The sequence below is a fragment of the Impatiens glandulifera genome, chromosome 2 (assembly GCF_907164915.1).
Source record: "Impatiens glandulifera chromosome 2, dImpGla2.1, whole genome shotgun sequence".
Taxonomy (NCBI): Eukaryota; Viridiplantae; Streptophyta; class Magnoliopsida; order Ericales; family Balsaminaceae; genus Impatiens; species Impatiens glandulifera.
The window spans coordinates 61103486-61124269 of record NC_061863.1 but is presented as its reverse complement, the minus strand read 5'-3'; the positions used below and the strand labels follow the sequence as shown (position 1 = coordinate 61124269).

The 20784-nt window shown below is 31.6% G+C and overlaps 3 protein-coding genes across 4 annotated transcripts; 2 read left to right on the top strand and 1 right to left on the bottom strand.

Moving 5' to 3' along the window:
• Positions 1-11: 11 nt before the first annotated feature.
• LOC124925469 lies at positions 12-2967 on the bottom strand. Its single transcript, XM_047465476.1, has 9 exons — positions 2523-2967; positions 2239-2423; positions 1845-2023; positions 1474-1758; positions 1338-1396; positions 1225-1261; positions 1067-1138; positions 581-902; positions 12-488 (listed from the first exon to the last, which is right to left on the bottom strand). The coding sequence occupies exons 1-9, from the start codon at positions 2626-2628 to the stop codon at positions 78-80; spliced, it is 1656 nt and encodes a 551-aa protein (XP_047321432.1). The 5' UTR covers positions 2629-2967; the 3' UTR covers positions 12-77.
• Positions 2968-7078: 4111 nt separating this feature from the next.
• LOC124926361 (beta-glucuronosyltransferase GlcAT14A) lies at positions 7079-10747 on the top strand. Its single transcript, XM_047466570.1, has 4 exons — positions 7079-7965; positions 9412-9487; positions 9568-9683; positions 9934-10747. The coding sequence occupies exons 1-4, from the start codon at positions 7464-7466 to the stop codon at positions 10446-10448; spliced, it is 1209 nt and encodes a 402-aa protein (XP_047322526.1). The 5' UTR covers positions 7079-7463; the 3' UTR covers positions 10449-10747.
• A 1610-nt stretch (positions 10748-12357) lies between these two features.
• Positions 12358-16431, top strand: LOC124927153. 2 transcript variants are annotated; one of them, XM_047467513.1, is made up of 4 exons: positions 12358-12570; positions 13587-13681; positions 14893-15171; positions 15315-16431. In XM_047467513.1, exons 1-4 carry the CDS (start codon positions 12541-12543, stop codon positions 16135-16137), a joined length of 1227 nt encoding a protein of 408 aa, XP_047323469.1. In that variant the 5' UTR covers positions 12358-12540; the 3' UTR covers positions 16138-16431. The 2 variants fall into 2 exon arrangements, with proteins under 2 accessions (XP_047323469.1, XP_047323470.1); XM_047467514.1 differs by having other exon boundaries at positions 12359-12570; positions 14893-15167; positions 15320-16431.
• Positions 16432-20784: the final 4353 nt, after the last annotated feature.

Genomic DNA, 20784 nt, shown 5'->3' with positions numbered 1-20784 from the left:
GGAAAATTGGTAAAAAAAAAGATGGTGCTTTGCTCCATCTTGGTTATTTATTCAATATAATATGTTCTATCTAGACATTAAACTGAAGGAACTCTTCCAGAAGAAACATCCTTCTTGAGGCAACCTTTTTTGTAGCTACTTCTTATTATTGATGAAAGTTTTGCAAACACTTCCTCCCTTTGGGGGCGGTTTGCATAGAGTAACCAGACAACAAGGCAAAGCATGACTCCGACAGAAATGAGAGCAAGACCTGCATTGACCAACCGCAGATGATGCCTCAAAGGCGGGCAATGAGCTACTGTTATATTCCAGAATGTTGCACGAACAAAGTTGCAATCTTGGAAGCTAAGTAATGGAGGGGCGTAAAGTTGTAGAGCCAGGCTTATGTTGACTGCATCCACCAACTGTATGTACATTTCCGGTTTTATCCTTCCCGAGCTTATGCATAATCCCGATTCTGATACCCTACAAATCAACTCCCCCCAAACCTGTATAACAAACAAACTCAGAATTCTAGAATCCACTTTTTCATGGAACAAGATTTTTTCCAAAAAAAAAAGGAAAAGGATTTAAACCGAACCAGAGAAGCATTCTGCATAGAAACTTCTTGCATGGTACACTGTCGATCTTGCAACCTATCGTCAAATGGGTAACAAAGAGGGGGCATTGGTGGCCCAGATTGGTTGTAGAAACTGGGATTATTGGAAGAAAGATTCGAGTTCGCAACAGTGTATACAAATTGGTTGACGATATTTACAATGTCGGTTACGACCTGCTTACTCTGAACCAATGTCTGGTTTGTGGTTCTCTGATCGACACAGGGAAGAATGTCGCTAAGGGCAGTTGCTGCATGGGGATTATCGACCCATTCACCCATAGCCATGCAGGTATCTGAAATTGTACTGCAAATGATATTTGTGACATTTCTTCTTCAATTAGAATGCTGCAAAATGCCATATGCCTTGTTTGATGTGGGTTGTATGGAATTAATTTTGAATAACCCACTACTATCAATTCAACCATTTAACCAAAATAACCCGAAAAAGAGTATCAAACAAGGTCTTACTTGTTGAGTATAACAAAAACTCCCCAAAGAGTGAAAGTGATCGCCACGAGAAACCATCCACTAACAATGAATCTGCAGAAGCATTATGAGTTGAATCAAATATTAAATCGAGACCTTGAAAATTGGTAAATTCAAAAGAAATGGGAGCAAAATCTCACAAGTGAATGGCATGCTTGTGTCCCAGAAGCGATAGGACTGCAAAACGATACAAGAATTAAAGAACAGACCGGAAACAAAGATGGAAAAAGCATTATGAAGCAGAAGAACTCACAAAGACCAAGAAGTGACAGAACAAGCATCAGTGCAGCGATAAGAATCAACGACAACCTCCTGCAATTAGTGTTCAAACTTCTGAATAAACGAAAGAAAAACTGATCACACACAACACCAAGGTTAAGAGCACATACACCAAACTGAAAACTCTCTGAATCTTTGTTGAATTTTCACTGGTTTTTTGGCCGAGAGTGTCTGCTGCAGTTTTTAAATCAACATTCAACTTGTCTATGTTATCTTTTACATCGGAAGGAAGGAACACCTGGGCGATGTTAATAGTCTTTGCAAGTGATAGGTACTCAGTTACATTTCTCAAAGTCTCAACAGTGTAGCTCGATTGGTTCACAACATAATCAAGGGTATGCATTGCTTCACCGTGAAACTTATTCTGTCCAATCGAAAGAAGAAGACTCCCAATTCTGAGGAACGATAAAAGGAATATACAACATGTCAGCCAAAGAGGACAACTGAAAACTGAAAAGAAGTGCAAAATTAAATCTATTACGCTGCAGAACACGTGAAGATGATGAGCAAAAGTAGGGAGATCCTTCGCAAGAAACTTGACCCTTTTCCTTTGAACTTTATTCTCCATTCACAGCAGTGATGTAGAACGAGAGCCAAACCGAAGGAGACAAACCACAGAGCAGCAAGAATGAAACCGAAAGAACCTGTAAATCCTACAGACTACAGATAAAAAAAAGAAGAGAAATTTACTATATTTTTTTTCCCATTGAATTAGATTCATATGCAACAGCTGTTAAAGCATTTCCCAGTTTCGAAATCTTATGAATTATAATTTATTTAAAGTACAGAAAACAGCAGATCTTAGCCAGCTGTTGAGTCAAGATCTTGCATCCTAATTTAGTAAAAGGAGGAGGAGGAGTAAAAGTAATGCTTACAGCCCAGTAGTGTTTATTGGCAATGTCCCATCCAGCTCTATATGGCTTAAGATGACGAAGAATATCGGGTCTCTTAGTTCTGTTTGCTGCTAGAACAAGGGTATTCCACCCATTGCTTGCAGGACCTGGCGCCTCTGCAACTCCATTGAAGATGTCATTTCTCCCAGTACCAAAATTCTCATCACCTGAAATAACAGTTGAAAGAAAGAAACAATCAAGAAATCAAAAAAATGCACCAAGAAAGGAGACAAGAAGAAGAAGAAAATGAAATATAAAGAAGAGACCTAAAATGGACTTGATGGGGTCTTTTGATTGGACATAGGAGGAAGAAAAGAGAGTAAAGAAAAGGAGGAGGAGAAGAAAGCGAGACTCGAGGATAAGAATTTTCATCTCCGGCCTGAGTTTGTAAACATGTCAAGTGCGAAGAAGAAGAAGAAGGAGTAATAATGAAGTTAGGAAGGAAGGAGGGGGGGATGGAATGAAACCCAGATTCTGATCCGTTCTAGTGTGGAAGGGGGGGTCGCATTTATTGACTTTGAGACAGTGAAGCAGCAGCAGGGGATGATATCCTGAAGTCTGTAACCATCTCGGGATCCTCTGTTTAATTAAGGAGCGTATGTATGTATGTATCTTCACATGTAAATCAACACCGCGAGAGAGATCAGAATTCACATGGAGGAGGAAGATGACGATGAGCGAATAAAAGTTGTGTGAACGACTTGACTGACTGGACTCGACTGGACCGACCTTAGTGAGTGAAATGTGAATGAATGAATTGTATATAATTATAGTGTCTCTCCGAAGAAGAACCAAAAGCCTAAACTTATGCATTTTACTGTCTCCAAAATTTCCGCTACTTTTTTACTTTTATTTATGAAACAAAATAATAATTTATTTATTACAACTTAATCATTAAGTAAATTGTTTTTTTTTTAAATTCATATATTAAAATTAAAAAAAAAATCATTTAAGTTTTACGACAAAGTATGACATAATTTAAAAAAAAAAAAATTACTCGAGAAAGACGATTAACTCCTAGATAGACTCTACTAATTTTCCTGAACAAATCTCAAAAAACGTCATAATAATAGTATTATGAATGATACGCATTAGAGGACTACGATCATTGAAAATTTGACGATTTTTCTTCAGCTAGATAGTCCATCAAAAATCAAAAAATAAATAAGATGATAACTCAACTATGTAGGTATGTCATATCATATCAGCTGTATCAATTCAAACTTATCAGTAACTGCCTAAAGACTTGGGCATTATTACCCAATGAATAACAATAATACTCCACAAAAGACTCCAAATACTAGTCATCTCTCGACAATTCAAAAGTAAATGCATTTTTCATGCGCATATAACTAGTTATAATTTCACCATGAATAACACGTTATATTCAAATAACGAGATCTTGAATGAAATTTTTGACTCTCAAAATTATTTTAACAAAAATTATATTGAATCATCTTAATGAACAACTTGTATCAATGTCTCATATGAAAACTATCAATATAATGTCAACATATAACATCTTGTTCAGACTTCAGACTGTGACATTTGTTTGCGTCCTATTAAAAATAAAATTTTATCATGTGACGAAATCTATATAATGTTTATCTAATTCCGTTAACATTAAAGAACTGTATTAGGCTTATTTCTTTTTTCTTCGATTCTCTTTATTTTGAGATCTATTTGTTTTTCTTTATTTAGGTTTTTTCATTCTTCTCAAGAGGATCAGATCTATCTACTAACAGATTAAAGATTTTTCCAGTAGAATGTTTTATCCAGATCAAAGTGGAGTGAGACTGTCTTGTTTGTTTGTTTATCGGTCAGATCTGATGACTGCGGTTTCACATCTATTACATGACCCCGATACTTGTGTGGTTGTATATTTATTGTTTAATTAACATATTTGTAACAATATGTTTTATACTTTCTAGTTTTTGTTTCTTTTATGTAATAGTTTAAATTATTTTATTTTTCTGGCAGGTTTAAATAATATGTTATGAATGAAGTTTGATGTTTTATTAACAAAAATTATAACATAAATAAATTGATGCTTTTGTTTTTTACTAAATTTTGTTTTTAAATATTTATTTATTTGCAAGCCTTTTCATGGAAAAAACAAAGGATCCTCAAATTGCCCCAAGTTTAGAATAATGATTTAATCTAATACAGGAAATCTTAATCACTTTTATAAGTAACGTATACGTTTCTTAAATTAAGACTGAAATCTACCATAACATTATATTCTCTTATAAAAACATATATTTAAACTACATAACCATTTTCTAGGCCATTCCTCCCATCATATATTACAAAATTAGATTTAGGAATAACTCACATTTTTAATAATTAAGTTTATCATATGTCATGTGTTAGTTATATGATTTATATTATTAACTAATTTTTATTACTGGTACCCACAAATAATTGAAAAAGATTATTTGTTAAATAATATGATGAGTCATGAGTATTATCTTTAACTTTTGGAGAAAAAAAAGACCACCAAAACAAAACATGACCTAAAGCTTAGGATTTGTTTGTTTGATGTTAAAAGTTATAGTAAACAACTATTAAAAATAAAATATTGACACTTATAACCATTAAATTGTTATTATTAGTAACTAATTAATATCATAATATGTACTCTTATTATCAGAGAAAAATCTATATAAGTACTTCGTCCATTCTAATTTTTTTTACCGTTAAGATTAAGATGTGATGGTATCCTCTAATTTTTAATTTTTTTTAATATAATTTATTATTTTATTTATTTAATCATTAAAAAAATAGTAAAACTTACATTTAATTATTCGTTTTATCTAAAATTTTCTCATTATTTATTTAAGTCCACCCACCACCGAATCCTGAGTTCATCTGGTTTACTATACAGGGAGGAGTCTAATTTATCGATTGTACACTTACCAATAATATGTATTAATGTTATATTTTCTACAATAATTTAACTGTTAGAAAAAAATTGCATAAATATATGAAATCATTTTAAATTGTTGAATCATACAAGCATAATAAAGAAGACTAATGAAAATGTTAGTTGAATCTCAAATTGGTATAGAATATTCTATTTCTAAATCTCTAATGAATCGATTGATATCGTTAACGTGAAAATTAAATATTTCAAATTTCTATTGATAACTTCTTTACTGTTCTTATATATTTCGTAAGATGAGATTTACTTAATACATAAGCTATCTATATAAAATTAATACTAATATACTTATTTATTATTTACTATTTATTCCATTAATGAAATAGTAAATATATCTAATTATACCCGCACAAAATATAAATGTCTAATTAAGCTTTTAACTTTACCTTTGAAAAAGGTTTAAATTTTATTATGATAAAGAAACAATATATTAAATTAATTATCCCATATTCACATCTATTTCAAGGTTGGTTCGTAGAAACTTTGTTTTTAAGGAATTTGTCAAATTTATTCAACTACTTACATAAATTCTAACTATATATAAATATATAAAAAAATTAAATTAATTCCAATATCCCATATTCACATCCATTTTAGGGTTGGCTTTTAGAAACTTTGTTATTAAGGAAATTGTCAAATTTATTCAACTATTTATTTACATCCTAATTATATATATTAAATATTATGTGGTTCTCAAATCTCCACGACTTTGATTGACCCTTGCAGTTGAAGAATTTGAATTATTATTATTGTACAATATTAAATTAATTGGAATTAAATGTTTGAACTAAGCCCAATTATTATTACTTTAGGAAGCTTATAAATGACCTGAGAATCCTATGAATGAAATGAAGAAGGAATCAATACAGCATAAAACCACAAATTTGAGTTTTCATCCTTACTCTTCCTTAATTTATTTTTCAATTTTATGTTTACTAAATTAAGAGTCTCCATTTTAATTCTCAAGATTTGAATTGACTAGATTTGAGTTATTCAATAGAAATAAATATATAATGATTTATTTGGACCAGAGACAAACCCTAAAGAAGTAAAAAAATAAAAGTATTTAAAGTAACGTACACTTCCAATTTAGAGAATAAGCCAACTGTAATAGTAAAACTTATTTATTTCTCATACAAATAAATTCAAAAATAACCCTTTAAATATATAAACGTTAAAAAGTAACCTGATTTTGATAACAAAAACAATCAAAAATATAAAAAATAAAATTTCTAAATCTGTTTACACATAATAGTCAATCTCGAGTCTTTTGTATGTAGTAGAATGTTAAGGGCTGGTTTGATATGAGATTTTTACGAAAACTGAAAACTATCTATGTATATTAAAATGATAAAAATCGTTTAATCACAACGATAAAATATGACATGAAAAAAAAAAAACGTTATTCAATAAGTTATCGAACTCCTAAGTTCCGATTTTTCAGAAACTCAGAAAGTGTTATAATAATAACATTATAAATAATACGCATCGGACGACTACGATAATTAAAAGTTCGACGATTCCTCTCAAATCAGATAGTTCACCAAAAATTAATTGGGATGCTAACTCAAATATGTAGTATGTCATATGAGGTATATCAATCCAAACTTCTTAGCAACTAACCAAAGACTCGAGCATCAATTAATTAATCACAATAATACTCTAACAAAAAATTTAATAATATACTAGTCATCCCTCGCTAACTATAATACAACATTTTTTAACCTACGTATTATCCATAATATTTTTAACATGAATATCGTTCTATAAAAACAAGATTTTGGATGAAATATTTAAATCCAACCATTTATTATTTGAATTTGGATCAAACACACTTTGTTGAAGTTTACAAGTACAATAGTGAAAATGAATAAGCAGGCAGCCATAGTGTGTTAGGTGGGGTATCGAAATGAGACCGAGAAGTCCCACACACATATACGTCCACCGCCACCGTCATCGCCACCGCTAACCGCCCTCTTCTCATCATCATCATCATCATGTTTGAGATTCTCCTTCTCTGATCATTTTTGCAAAACACAACCCTAAGTAAGTTCCCCTCTCTTCTCCTCTCCGTTCAAATAACAAAGTCAGCCACTACTCTCTTCTCTTCAAATGATATTACCGGTCGACCTGCTAAATCTCTATTGAAATCCCAACTTCCATCTTCCTTACTAGATCCGATCCTCTATTCTCAATTCTTACCCGAATCTCACTCTCTAAATTTCCGCTTACTCCATGCTTCATCACTACACTGTGTGTCGCCATGGGAGCTGATAAAAAATGGATCTTTGCTCTCTTCTCCGCCGCATTCGTTTCTGTCATGCTCTTTCTCTCATCGATCTCTGGGTTTAGCGCCTCCTACTATTCTTATAGTCCCAATCGCCCCTTTGCCTCTACTATCAGCCGCGGCCGTGCCTACCCTCCTGCCTTTGCCTACTATATTTCCGGCGGAAGCGGCGATGTTGACCGCTTATTCCGCTTGTTGCTTGCAGTGTATCACCCGCGTAACCGTTATCTGCTTCACATAGGGAAAGATGGATCGGATAATGAGAGACGAAGGTTGGCAATTTTGGTTAAGTCTGTGCCTGCAATTCAGTCTTTTGGGAATGTGGATATTGTGGGGAACCCTGATCCGGTTACTTACATGGGTGCAACTAATATTGTTGCTCCATTGCACGCTGCAGCTATACTGTTGAAGGTTGATACTGGTTGGGATTGGTTCATTACTTTGAATGCAGCCGATTATCCTTTGCTTACTCAAGATGGTATGTAACTCCTTGTCTTGCCTCTTTGGTATCTCTGCTTTCTGTTAATTTTGGATTTACTGATTTTTCTTTCAGTTTCTGCTTTAATTAAGTTAAGAAAATTGATCTTTAGAGAAATTCCTGCAACTTAGGGATATAATTGTTGGACTGTATGATAATTAGAAACCAGAAATAAAGAGCTTGGAAGAGATTTTATTTTGAATATTTACCTAATTGATAGCTTCTCAGGTTGAGACCAATCATGGATATGTTCTGAAATAATACTCTTTTCTATTAACTTGTCATGGACTATATGCTACTAATTGTAGTAATATGGGCTTGAGGTTGAACCTATAATGTGTAGATGCCTTGCAAACATCTTAATTATGAGGTTTATTGGTTACTATTTTCTTGATCACTGTTATTTTTTTTTTTAAATTTAATAAATGTAGTTTCCTGATCATGGTCATAAAATGTGATAACATATAAGCCCATTGATTTTTTTTGTTGAGAAATGTAAAAATTCTATACAATTCACTTTGTTAATGATTTCCCTTTTTAGTTAAGATTTGAAATGCTTTGATATTCCATTTTTCTCTTGCTACATAAAAAGGGGAAACCAAGCATCCTATAGAGAATGGAGGGTGTATACCTGAACAATGTGCTGAATGGAATATTTTTTTTGATAGTTCAAGATAGTGGAACATGTGCTTTCCACAGTTTAAGATAATGGTACATGTGCCTCTATGGTGATAGTGATAGCTGTCAATTGTTATCTAGTTGGATCAAGATCCTTGATGTGAAATAGTATGATATTTCTTACACAAATCTTTTTCCCTTTTTAAAAAGATAACTTTGTTAAAACTACCAAGCATTTGTTATGTCACAATTAATGAGATTATTATATGGATTGTGATGTAGAAATAGTATGGATCATGATCTAGAACATAAAAATTTCCATATGAAATGAAGCCAAGCGTCGCAAATTATCTGAATCATGATCTAGAAGATTTTCTTTACCAAATGAAGCCGGAAATGAAAAAAAAAAAGCTTTCAATTTTAACTTCGACAATTGGCCAGTGGAATCATGAGACATTGTAACAAAATAACAGTTTTCAAATAGGCTTATTATGATATTTGTGGCATCAGTGCACTATGATGAATTTCCCCTCTTGCTGGCTATCATTAGATCTGTGTTCTATCCTCACTCATGCTGCAACTAAGTGATTTTTTGCTACTCTGTGTATTATTATGATCTACACTTAGTTCTAAGAGCTCTGAAAGGCTGAATCTGGTTACTGATCACATGAAATGCAGTAAGAAATGACTGTTCATTGAGAATATAAAGTGTTTTTTATACAATAATGTTTTGCGTCTTCTCTTTCTTTTGTATTTAGAGTTGGGTTTTTTCACGTTGATCATTGTTTCACTTCTGATAATTTTTTTGTTAATTATTTATAATGGCAGACTTGGCCCATGTGTTCTCCTCTGTCCAGAGAGGTGTCAACTTCATTGATCACACCAGTGATCTTGGATGGAAAGAGTAAGCATATCTCTAGCTGGCCAATGAATTGAATATTATTTTTTGAGTTGCATTGACCTGTCAATGTGTTGTTGCTGCAGGGACCAAAGGATCCAGCCAATTGTGGTTGATCCTGGGATTTACTTAGCCAGGAGAACCCAGATCTTTCGTGCGACAGAAAAGAGGCCAACTCCAGACGCTTTCAAAGTTTTCACGGGTAAAATCCTTCAATCTCTTTGGCCTTGTTTGATGAAAAGGGTTATTTGGATTTAATCCAATAACCCTTTATGGGCCTTATCCCATCAGTATTTAAATAATCAATTAAAATATCCTTGCTTTACCTTTTATTAAAATAAAAAACAATTAATCTGATTATTTCAAATAAATCCTACATCAAACAAGCTCCAGCTGTTATGGGCTTTTCAAGAATTATTACTGTAAAATGGTAATCCCCTTTGAAATTTCAGGTTCTCCATGGGTGGTTTTAAGTCGGTCATTCTTGGAATACTGTGTTGTGGGTTGGGATAATCTCCCTCGAACTCTCTTAATGTACTTCAACAACGCAATTTTGCCTCAAGAAGTATATTTTCATACAGTCATTTGCAATTCCCCAGAGTTTAAGAACACGACAGTCAACAGTGATCTACGATACATGATGTGGGACAATCCGCCAAAGATGGAGCCTCATTTTCTAGTAGCGTCCGATTATAATCAAATGGTTCAGAGTGGAGCAGCGTTTGCCAGACAATTCCAAAAAGACGATCCAGTTTTGGACATGGTTGATGAGAAGATCCTGAAACGTGGCCGAAACAGGGTTGCCCGGGGTGCTTGGTGCGGCGGGAGAAATAGCTGGTGGGTAGATCCTTGCTCACAGTGGGGTGATGTGAATGTATTGAAACCGGGTCCTCAGTCTAAGAAGTTTCAGGATTCCATAACAGGACTTCTTGATGACTGGAGTTCGCAGTCGAATCAATGCAAGTGATGTAACATGTTAGCCTTCTTCACGATATTGTTTTTGGGTTATGCACGGATTTGGGAGAGTTCGCCTGATTGAGCTCAATCTGTATGTTACAGTCGTCAAGGTGTGGCCTGGCCTGGACTGGGCTGCTAGCAGTTGGATGGGAGAAATCCCAGAACTTGTACCTTTTGTTTACACTTTAGAAGAAGACTATTGAATGGTCCAAATGTCATTGGACGAGGAAGTCATTCTTTGATTTGAATTCAAACTAAATCCAACAATTGAACAAGTATTCTTCCTTCATAGTGCTCTTATTATATTTTCACTAATAGCTTCTCCCCACCCTAGTTACATTTCAAGTTTTTATTTTTATTTTTATTTTTTATGATTTGCATAAATGAAAATTATAACAAAAGTAATTTATCTGACTTGTATTTTAAGTGTAAAGAGTCTTGTTTAAAAATATATTAAAAATTATAAGTTTATTTTTGTTAACAAGTTTTATTAATTGTTAATATATATAATTATAATATATTATACTATATTTAAAAAAGTAAAATTCAAATAAATTTATAAAAAAAAAAAATGAAATTTAGATTGGTTGTTTACAAATATATTTTTTTTTAATTTTAATTTCTTGCGTTGTACTTAAAGAATTAAAAAAGGTCTACACCCACCTAGGTCAGAGTTCTAATGGCCTACATTAGTATTCTCAATATCTTCAAAATGAATTAGATTAAACAATCTCTCTCTCTCTATATATATATATTAAAAATTTTAATATATTTAATTATGATATATTATATAATATTGTATAATATTATCTCATTTAAACTAATATTGAAATAGGATACTTATCAATAATTAATGTTTTCAAATAAATTTATATAATTTTTTTCAAATGGTACTAGTCTTTATAAACAAAGTTTTTTTTTAAATTCGTTGGCTTAGTTACAGAATCCATGTTTAGGTTCAATATTTTTGTTTTTACTTTAAGAAACCACATCTAGTTTTATTGTTTGCATTATCGACTGTCACGGATTTGGTAGGGTAAAAAAGGTCAACACCAATTTGGGTCAGAGTTTTAAACCAATGTCTCAGACGTTGCGTTTCGTGACAAAAATATTTATTATTATATATATTAAAATAATATTATCTTATCTAAATCAATATTCGACTAAAATGCATATAAAAAATTATGTCTACAAATAAATTATTATTTTTTTTTTCAAATTCTTGTCTAACACGGATTAGGTGCTTAATTTTTATTTTTATTTGTTGGACTAGTTACAAAATCAGAAGAATATCATATTTACTCATGAATTTGATTAAAACTGTCCAATATGCTTATTTACCAAAAATATTACATTTATTCATAAAATATGTTATATTTATCCATTTAAAAAAACAAAAACAAAATAGTAATTTTTTCAAACCTTTTACATGAAATTCACTGAATATAAAGTTAAATATGAAAGTGCTACAAATATTACAAAGTCTATTATTGACGTGACTCTGAAAAATCAATTTGTTTCTGCCATCAAAACAAAAATTAAGAATTTATTCTCTAATAGTTGTTATCAATGGAAAACAATGAAAAATCATTTTTGAAGAATGATTTGGAGTTAGTTGATGAAAATTGCTAGAAAGAATGACTTTAGACATTTGTAAATTCTAAACTATGCATATCACATGACGAGTTTGAATATGTTTTTTCATTATTTATTTAGATTTAATTAATTAATTTTTTTAATAATTTATATGATTTTACAATTTATTTATATATATATTTTTTGTATATAATAAAATAATTAAATTGAAATTTTAAATATAATAAAAAATTATTTAATTAACTATCTACTATTATCCAATGCATTGAAAAATAAAAAGTCTGCTTGAAAGGAGATATGGTGAATTGAGAGTTGCTAGTTTGGAGTTTAAACACAAATTAACACCGGTTTGCGGTTTGCATGATCTGACTGTCACGGATCGGGTCAAAAAGATCCGGCACCCACCTAGGTCAGAGTTCTAAACCCTTGTGTTGTGTCGGGGGTTGCTTCACCGGACGAGAGAGACATATCTCGAGCAGGGAGAAGCTGATTTAGGCTGCTTCACCATGGCTTTCCTTTTTCGGAAATTTCAGGAGGTACTTTCTCTGATTCTCCCATTCTTCCGACCACATTAGTATTCTTTATTGCAGGTTTTCCCGATCTTTCTTATTTGAACTACACCTAGTTTCTCTAGAACTACTGAGAGTGTGGTGTTCTTAAATGACTTTAGGTAGAGAGTTGCAACCAAAAAAGGTTGTATTTTTACTAAAAGGATGTAGTATTAGTAGTTCTCTACTACCCAAGAATCATCTTTGGACTATTATTACCAGATAGAAAGGTTTAATATAAGGTTGCTCTTGGGTGGGTTTCGGTCTTCGTTGGCTCTCAGTTGGTTTATTAGAGCCTAATAAAGGAAAACAAATGAGTTCTTATGCCAATTTCACACAACAAGACCGTCTTCGTCTTCATTCACAATTTGTCAAGGGAGATAATCTGCATCACTGTGGGTGGATCTTCCTGGGTGAGTTGATAAGTCACAGCATCTGACTATCATTCAACCATGTTCCATTTCCAATACACTACTTTTTTTTTACGCTTTTGTAGTCTGAACTTCCATTCTCTAAAGAATTTAACAATCATTAAGGCTCAACATTAGGGTTCACGCAACAAATTCCCATAATCGAAAGAATTCCCCCAACACAATAAAATGAGAAAGACTTAGAAAAGTTATAGAAAATTAATGGAACATCTTGTCATCTTAGATATGAAATATTTGGTTGATTCATCCTATATTGAAGCTTCTAAGTGCTTCAACCATTGTGGCCTGATTCAATTTTTATTGCTGAAACTTGGGAGAAAATGAGACAGTTATTCCACTTATTCGCTTAAGAAGAGAGTTTCTGTTTATGAAGCAAAAGAAAAGACCACCAACTACCTGTAACTCATTTTTCTATGCTTAATCTTATTCCCTGTAGAGTACATCCAACTCTAGTGTCCTATCATTCGGACAGAATTGGATAGACTTCAGGTTATAAAACTGATACGAATCTGTCTTTATTTATGTGTTATGGTTAGGTTCTAATTTGTGTTTTACTTTTGATCAATGTTTCAGGCAGTAAAAGCTCTTGCAAAGAATCGTTCAATTTCTAGGGATCCAAGGCACCTTCAATTTGAAGCAGATATAAATAGGCTTTTTCTGTATACCAGGTCAGAATCCCTTTTCATATACAGTCAAGGTGGTTAGTTTTTAAGTACATGCATCTGTTGTAGATGAGTAACTAGAGAAAACATAAATGACATTACAGAACGAAATCCATTTAGAAGCACCTTAGGGTGTATAACAGACGCAGAACATAAGAGATAAATCCTTTCGTAAGAGTTTGTATATCAATTGCTAACAGTTATATATAGATGTACATGTATGTAGAGCTAAATAAAGTAACGTGAAATGGGAAGAATATCTACAATCTTTGATTCCTTCTATCTTGATTTTCAGTTCCTTAAGTTGATATTCTAATTCCTTTATCCTCCTCCCCGGCCCTTAAGTTGGATAAAATATTCAATCATTTCCAACTTGCTATAAATGTCTTTTTTTTTTGGTTTCTGATAATACTAGCAAGTTGATCACTCAAGATTGCATATTTTATAGAAGTGATGTCTTCTTAAGTTGTCTTGAATGAAATGACAGTCTACTTCAATATGTTTTCTGTGCTCATGGAATACAAGATTGAATGTGATATGGATGGTGACTTGGTTATCACATGAAACTTGCATTGCTCCTTTCGCAGAAGAATCCCTACCTCATAAACCTGGATATGATAATTTCAACATCCCTAAAAATGCCAAAGATAATGGAGTTCGATTGAAGACATGGCATTTCCACACTCAATTGGACATTAGGGTTGTATCCAATACTTATAGGCCATTTGATTCAAGACCCTTACCAATAATCTCTTCATCTCAAGTTCTTGAAATATATGATATGCATAAAAGAAAGAAACGGCATGCTCTTTAGTTATGCAACTAAATGATAGAAAAGGTTAAAGGATTCTCTATAGATGTATGTGAGTTACTCATGATTATAAGAGCTACATATAGATGTATATCAATCTAATCAACTAAATAAGGTAAGGTAAAATGGATAGAATTATACCAATATAAAAATTAAAGACCTAGAAATGTGTCTTATTTATTAAATGATGAAATTTAATAATATGTTTATACTATTGCTGAGTATCTTCTTCCTTTATACTATAGAATGTCTTCCTATTTACATTTCCGTTCTAATTATTTCTGAGTTTGCTCGATGACTCGTTTTATATATAAATCAACTCATAAACTAAGAGAGGTTTGCGAGTTTAACAACATATTGGTTAACATGTCGAACTATTAAATTGTAAAAATGCTCCATTTTCCAGTTACAATCGGCTAGGAAGAGATGCTAGTGAAGCAGACATAGATGAGATCATAGATATGACTAAGAAGGCACCTTTCACTGATCAACAGAAGCAAGTTCAGGAAAATATTCATTCTCAGGTTAACGCGTTTTGTACGCGAATGGATGACATTCTTCTTCCTGATCACAAGGGCAAGAACGCTCCTCTTGATTCACAGACAAATACTGCTCCGATTCGTAGTGGTCTTAGTCTTGCTGTTGGCAGACATCCAAGCATTGCGCCAGGTCATAGACCTAGTAAGTATGTGCCTTATTTACATGCAGAATAACTTTTGATCAGTAGAAATAATCTCTCGATTTGCAGAATTTGTGAGAAATGCGTAGTTTTGTTTTTTTTGGTGAAACTCACTAACATTTCCTAGTCTAATTATAGTGAATTTCCAGCACAGCTGTAGCTGATACAAAGCCTCTGAAACGTGAGGAACTGTCAAAGAGATTAAAGGATTTGGTAGGCTACAATGTTGTGATAAAGCCATCTGAAATTCCACATAAGGAAGCCGGCCTAGGTTTATTTGTAGATGGTGAAGCTGACGTGGGAGATGTAATAGCATTTTACCCTGGTCTAGTTTACTCTCCAGCTTATTACCGTTATATTCCTGGATATCCAAGAGTTAATGCAAACAATTCTTACCTTATCACACGCTACGATGGAAATGTGATTAATGCCCAGCCATGGGGGGTTGGTGGTGAATCTCGTGAGCTATGGGATTGGTCAACCAGCTCGTTTCCAGTATCAAAAGACAACAATGATATGAAAGGGTCTGACCGAATATGGAAGATGCTCAGTAAGCCTCTGGACCCGACACGAACAACAGGTGCTGGTGATATTCTGGAGCTTCGAAATCCTCTTGCATTTGCTCACTTTGCGAACCACCCTGGAAAAGATATGAGCCCAAATGTAATGGTTTGTTCTTATGATTTCCCGTTAAGTGAGGTGAAGATGAGGCCTTATATACCAAATGTAGCGTTTGGTGGCGGCAGAGAAGAAGTAAAAATGAAGAAGTATGGTACTTTCTGGTTTAAGTCTTGGGGTGGTGGTGGTTCGGATGCTCCTCCTCCTCCGAGTCTTAAGAGTATTGTACTTGTGGCAACGAGGAAACTTTGTGGAGAGGAAGTGCTTCTCAATTACAGACTCAGTAACTCGAAACTACGACCTTCTTGGTATACTCCAGTAGATGAGGAAGAAGATCGAAGAAGGTGGAGTTAAATAAGATTTTTATCTTTGAATATTTTCTTTCTTTCTTGTGTTTAATGCTTTAAATGTGGTAATTTTTTAAGAAATAAATACAGTAGGTGGATTGATTTTTGACAATTACAATTAACAATCACCTTATATTTTTGCCAATTTTTTTTCAATGTTGTCTATGACAAGTTGACACTATAACATGTTTTTTCGGTGCAAAATTAGTTAAAAGTCAAGCCTACCTTGATTTTCCTTTTTATTATGACGTTGCTTCCTTATAATAATTGCTCATCAATTAAGATGGCATTATATTTTGCACTATTGTTTGCATGATAAAGAACAATATTTAATTTATGATTAGTTTATACTGCAACGGGATACAAAGCAGCATAACAACGGTTAATAAAATACCCATCATTGAATCCGACTTTTATTTTTATTTGTCAGGTAGTAAAATAATAATCATTGAACTCAATTTTTATTTTACTATTCAAATTTATGGATATCTATGTTTATCACTGTCGTCACCTATTACAAAATTAAAATGTGAATTTATATATTTATTAAAAAACAGTTAAAAAGTAAAGATCTAAGAATAACTAAATAATAAATACTTTATAACTAGAAATATTAAAAATAAAAAAATAAAACAAATATAATGAAATTTCGTTTTCAATAAAAGTGAAGGATCATGACTATAAATATAATGTTAGTCCTTCATAATCTATATATATATAATGATGCTTAATTTTTAAAGTGTCCGGATTGTCGGGTCCAGAGCTGTGGTTAATTTGGATACTTGGGTCGGATTGTGGGTTTACCCGTTTTTAAATTTAAAACGGTTAAAAATAAAATTAAAAATGCTAGAGGTATGTTTCGAACTTGCAACCTAACAAAACAAGTACAACTCTTTAACCAACTAGGCTACAAAGACTTAATATTTTTAATTCAACACCAAATTTGATAAACGCGGGACGTTTTAACATTAATATAAGTTCAACTTTTTAACTAACTAATCTATATATATATAATGATGCTTAATTTTTAAAGTGTCCGGATTGCCGGGTCGAGAGCTGTGGTTAATTTGGATACTTGGGTCGGATTGTGGGTTTACCCGTTTTTAAATTTAAAACGGTTAAAAATAAAATTAAAAATGCTAGAGGTATGTTTCGAACTTGCAACCTAACAAAACAAGTACAACTTTTTAACCAACTAGGCTACAAAGACTTTATTTTTTAAATTCAGCACCAAATTTGATAAACGCGGGACGTTTTAACATTAATATAAGTTCAACTTTTTAACTAACTAATCTATAGATATATATATAATGATGCTTAATTTTTAAAGTGTCCGGATTGCCGGGTCGAGAGCTGTGGTTAATTTGGATACTTGGGTCGGATTGTGGGTTTACCCGTTTTTAAATTTAAAACGGTTAAAAATAAAATTAAAAATGCTAGAGGTATGTTTCGAACTTGCAACCTAATAAAACAAGTACAACTCTTTAACCAACTAGGCTACAAAGACTTTATATTTTAAATTCAACACCAAATTTGATAAACGCGGGACGTTTTAACATTAATATAAGTTCAACTTTTTAACTAACTAATCTATATATATATAATGATGCTTAATTTTTAAAGTGTCCGGATTGCCGGGTCGAGAGCTGTGGTTAATTTGGATACTTGGGTCGGATTGTCGGTTTACCCGTTTTTAAATTTAAAACGGTTAAAAATAAAATTAAAAATGCTAGAGGTATGTTTCGAACTTGCAACCTAACAAAACAAGTACAACTCTTTAACCAACTATGCTACAAAGACTTTATATTTTAAATTCAACACCAAATTTGATAAACGCGGGACGTTTTAACATTAATATAAGTTCAACTTTTTAACTTGAATCTATATATATATAATGATGCTTAATTTTTAAAGTGTCCGGATTGCCGGGTCGAGAGCTGTGGTTAATTTGGATACTTGGGTCAGATTGTGGGTTTACCCGTTTTTAAATTTAAAACGGTTAAAAATAAAATTAAAAATGCTAGAGGTATGTTTCGAACTTGCAACCTAACAAAACAAATACAACTCTTTAACCAACTAAGCTACAAAGACTTTATATTTTAAATTCAGCACCAAATTTGATAAACGCGGGACGTTTTAACATTAATATAAGTTCAATTTTTTAACTAACTAATATATATATATATATATATATATATATATATATATATATATATATATATATATATATATATATATATATATATATATATATATATATATATAATGATGCTTAATTTTTAAAGTGTCCGGATTGCCGGGTCGAGAGTTGTGGTTAATTTGGATACTTGGGTCGGATTGTGGGTTTACCCGTTTTTAAATTTAAAACGGTTAAAAATAAAATAAAAAATGCTAGAGGTATGTTTCGAACTTGTAACATAACAAAACAAGTACAACTCTTTAACCAACTAGGCTACAAAGACTTTATATTTTAAATTCAACACCAAATTTGATAAACGCGGGACGTTTTAACATTAATATAAGTTCAACTTTTTAACTAACTAATCTATATATATATAATGATGCTTAATTTTTAAAGTGTCCGGATTGTCGGGTCGAGAGCTGTGGTTAATTTGGATACTTGGGTCGGATTGTAGGTTTACCCGTTTTTAAATTTAAAACGGTTAAAAATAAAATTAAAAATGCTAGAGGTATGTTTCGAACTTGCAACCTAACAAAACAAGTACAACTCTTTAACCAACTATGCTACAAAGACTTTATATTTTAAATTCAACACCAAATTTGATAAACGCGGGACGTTTTAATATTAATATAAGTTCAACTTTTTAACTAACTAATATATATATATATTAGGGAGGAGCAACAAACAAAGTTGTTGAAGAGATAAGACAAAAAAGACAAAAAATTTAGTTTTTATTTTTTATTTTACAATTTTTTAATTTCATTTTATGGAAGTTGTTTTTTTATTAGTATACATTATTAACTATTATTATAATATAGGATATCTTAAATTATACTAGAGTTATACATTTTTTTTTATGAATGGTTGTTTAATATTGTGTTAACTTAAATTTTTATTTTGCTTTCAATAGTTTAAATTAAATCAAGCCTTTTGGTTTGTATTGTATTATTATTATTTTCAGTTTTAATCAATCATTTTTTTTTCTCACATCAGGTATATATTTCATAATTAATTTTATATAAATATATTTTTCCTTACATAATTTTTCCACAATTATTTATATATTATTTGTTTATTATTTATTTTTATACAATTTACTTATATTATGAAACAATTAATAATAATTATTTTTTCTATTTTTTTCTCTAATTATATATATATATATATATTATATATTTTCTCTTCGTATAAATATATTCTCTTTTATTAAATTAAATATTTTATAAAAATTTCGTTTATATTTTTACCGTACAACGTAGGGTTTCATACTAGTTAAAATAAAAACATTACTTGTATAGATATGGAAGAAGAGTGATAAAATATATATCATCTTCAACTAGAATATTATGAAAAATAAATAATATTTTTGTATTAGAAAAAGAAATTGTGTAAATTGTAGATAAAAATGAAGTCTGAATGAATAAATTCAAATGATGAAATTATTATGATTATATAATGAGGAAACAAAAAAATAAATATATATATATATATATTAGGTATCTGGTTTGATTTGGGTTTTGTATACTCCATATCCAACCCCAAACTCAATAGGTACTTCTCCACTACCCATTCCTGATCCATAGGAGTGAGGGTCGGCTACCTAACTACTAAGACATAAGCGTCTTTTACGGGCAAAATGTTAACATATTTAATTACACCACCGAAACTATAAATTTCATTGTATGTCGGAATTGACCACATGTTTCCAATTTTCCATTGGGATTTCTATTTTGGTAACAAGCCTCTAAATGTATGCGGGGGACCTTTCTTGTACATACATGTCACATTTTTTTTTAATTTTAAATGAGGGTGAAAACTCAATCTCATAACTTTGAAGATTTTATGTCACACATTCTTTAACTTCCTCTTTTGAACCCACCAACATCAACATGGTATGCCTTTAGGTTCCGTAGCAGCCCTTCCCCCACACAAAGGTTGGCCCTTGGATAGGGTCACCCCTAATATGGGCAACTCAAAAAAAAAATTTACATATATATATTGGCAAGACAAATATAGCAATCAAACATCTCCTTACCCAATTGATACATAACTTTAAAATATGTTCAATTTTAGCATATGCAGCTGAGATTAATTGTCAAATAAATTGAATTGACAAAAAAAAAATGTTGATATATTTGGACAATGGATGCCAAGTCAAAGGTTATCCTGTCGACAGAATCATTTCAAAAATTCTTGGATTTACACCTTCATCCCATCACTTTCCTTACTACAATTAAACAATTGAACCCCACTTATATAATATCATCATTATCTTTTCATTCAATCACGAAATTAAAACTTGCATGGATAATATATTAATATTAACCTCTCAATCATTTTTTTCACGACAATAAATTAATATTCAAACAAATTGCATGGGGTCGATAGATCTGGTAGTTTCTTGAAAGTTGGCCCCATATATAATTGTTTCATAATTTAATTTGTCAAACAAACAGTACTTATCCTCTTTAT

Bases quoted from the DNA above. Each gene is read 5' to 3' on its own strand.
- LOC124925469 (XM_047465476.1), bottom strand. From the start codon at position 2,628: ATGAAAATTCTTATCCTCGAGTCTCGCTTTCTTCTCCTCCTCCTTTTC. The intron at 2,024-2,238 runs GTAAGCATTACT...TTTTATCTGTAG, and splicing joins CCAATAAACACTACTGGGCT to TCTGTAGGATTTACAGGTTC. The intron at 1,139-1,224 runs GTGAGATTTTGC...ATGCTTCTGCAG, and splicing joins CACAAGCATGCCATTCACTT to ATTCATTGTTAGTGGATGGT.
- LOC124926361 (XM_047466570.1), top strand. From the start codon at position 7,464: ATGGGAGCTGATAAAAAATGGATCTTTGCTCTCTTCTCCGCCGCATTC. The intron at 9,488-9,567 runs GTAAGCATATCT...TTGTTGCTGCAG, and splicing joins AGTGATCTTGGATGGAAAGA to GGACCAAAGGATCCAGCCAA. The intron at 9,684-9,933 runs GTAAAATCCTTC...TTGAAATTTCAG, and splicing joins CGCTTTCAAAGTTTTCACGG to GTTCTCCATGGGTGGTTTTA.
- LOC124927153 (XM_047467513.1), top strand. From the start codon at position 12,541: ATGGCTTTCCTTTTTCGGAAATTTCAGGAG. The intron at 13,682-14,892 runs GTCAGAATCCCT...TCCATTTTCCAG, and splicing joins AGGCTTTTTCTGTATACCAG to TTACAATCGGCTAGGAAGAG. The intron at 15,172-15,314 runs GTATGTGCCTTA...GTGAATTTCCAG, and splicing joins CCAGGTCATAGACCTAGTAA to CACAGCTGTAGCTGATACAA.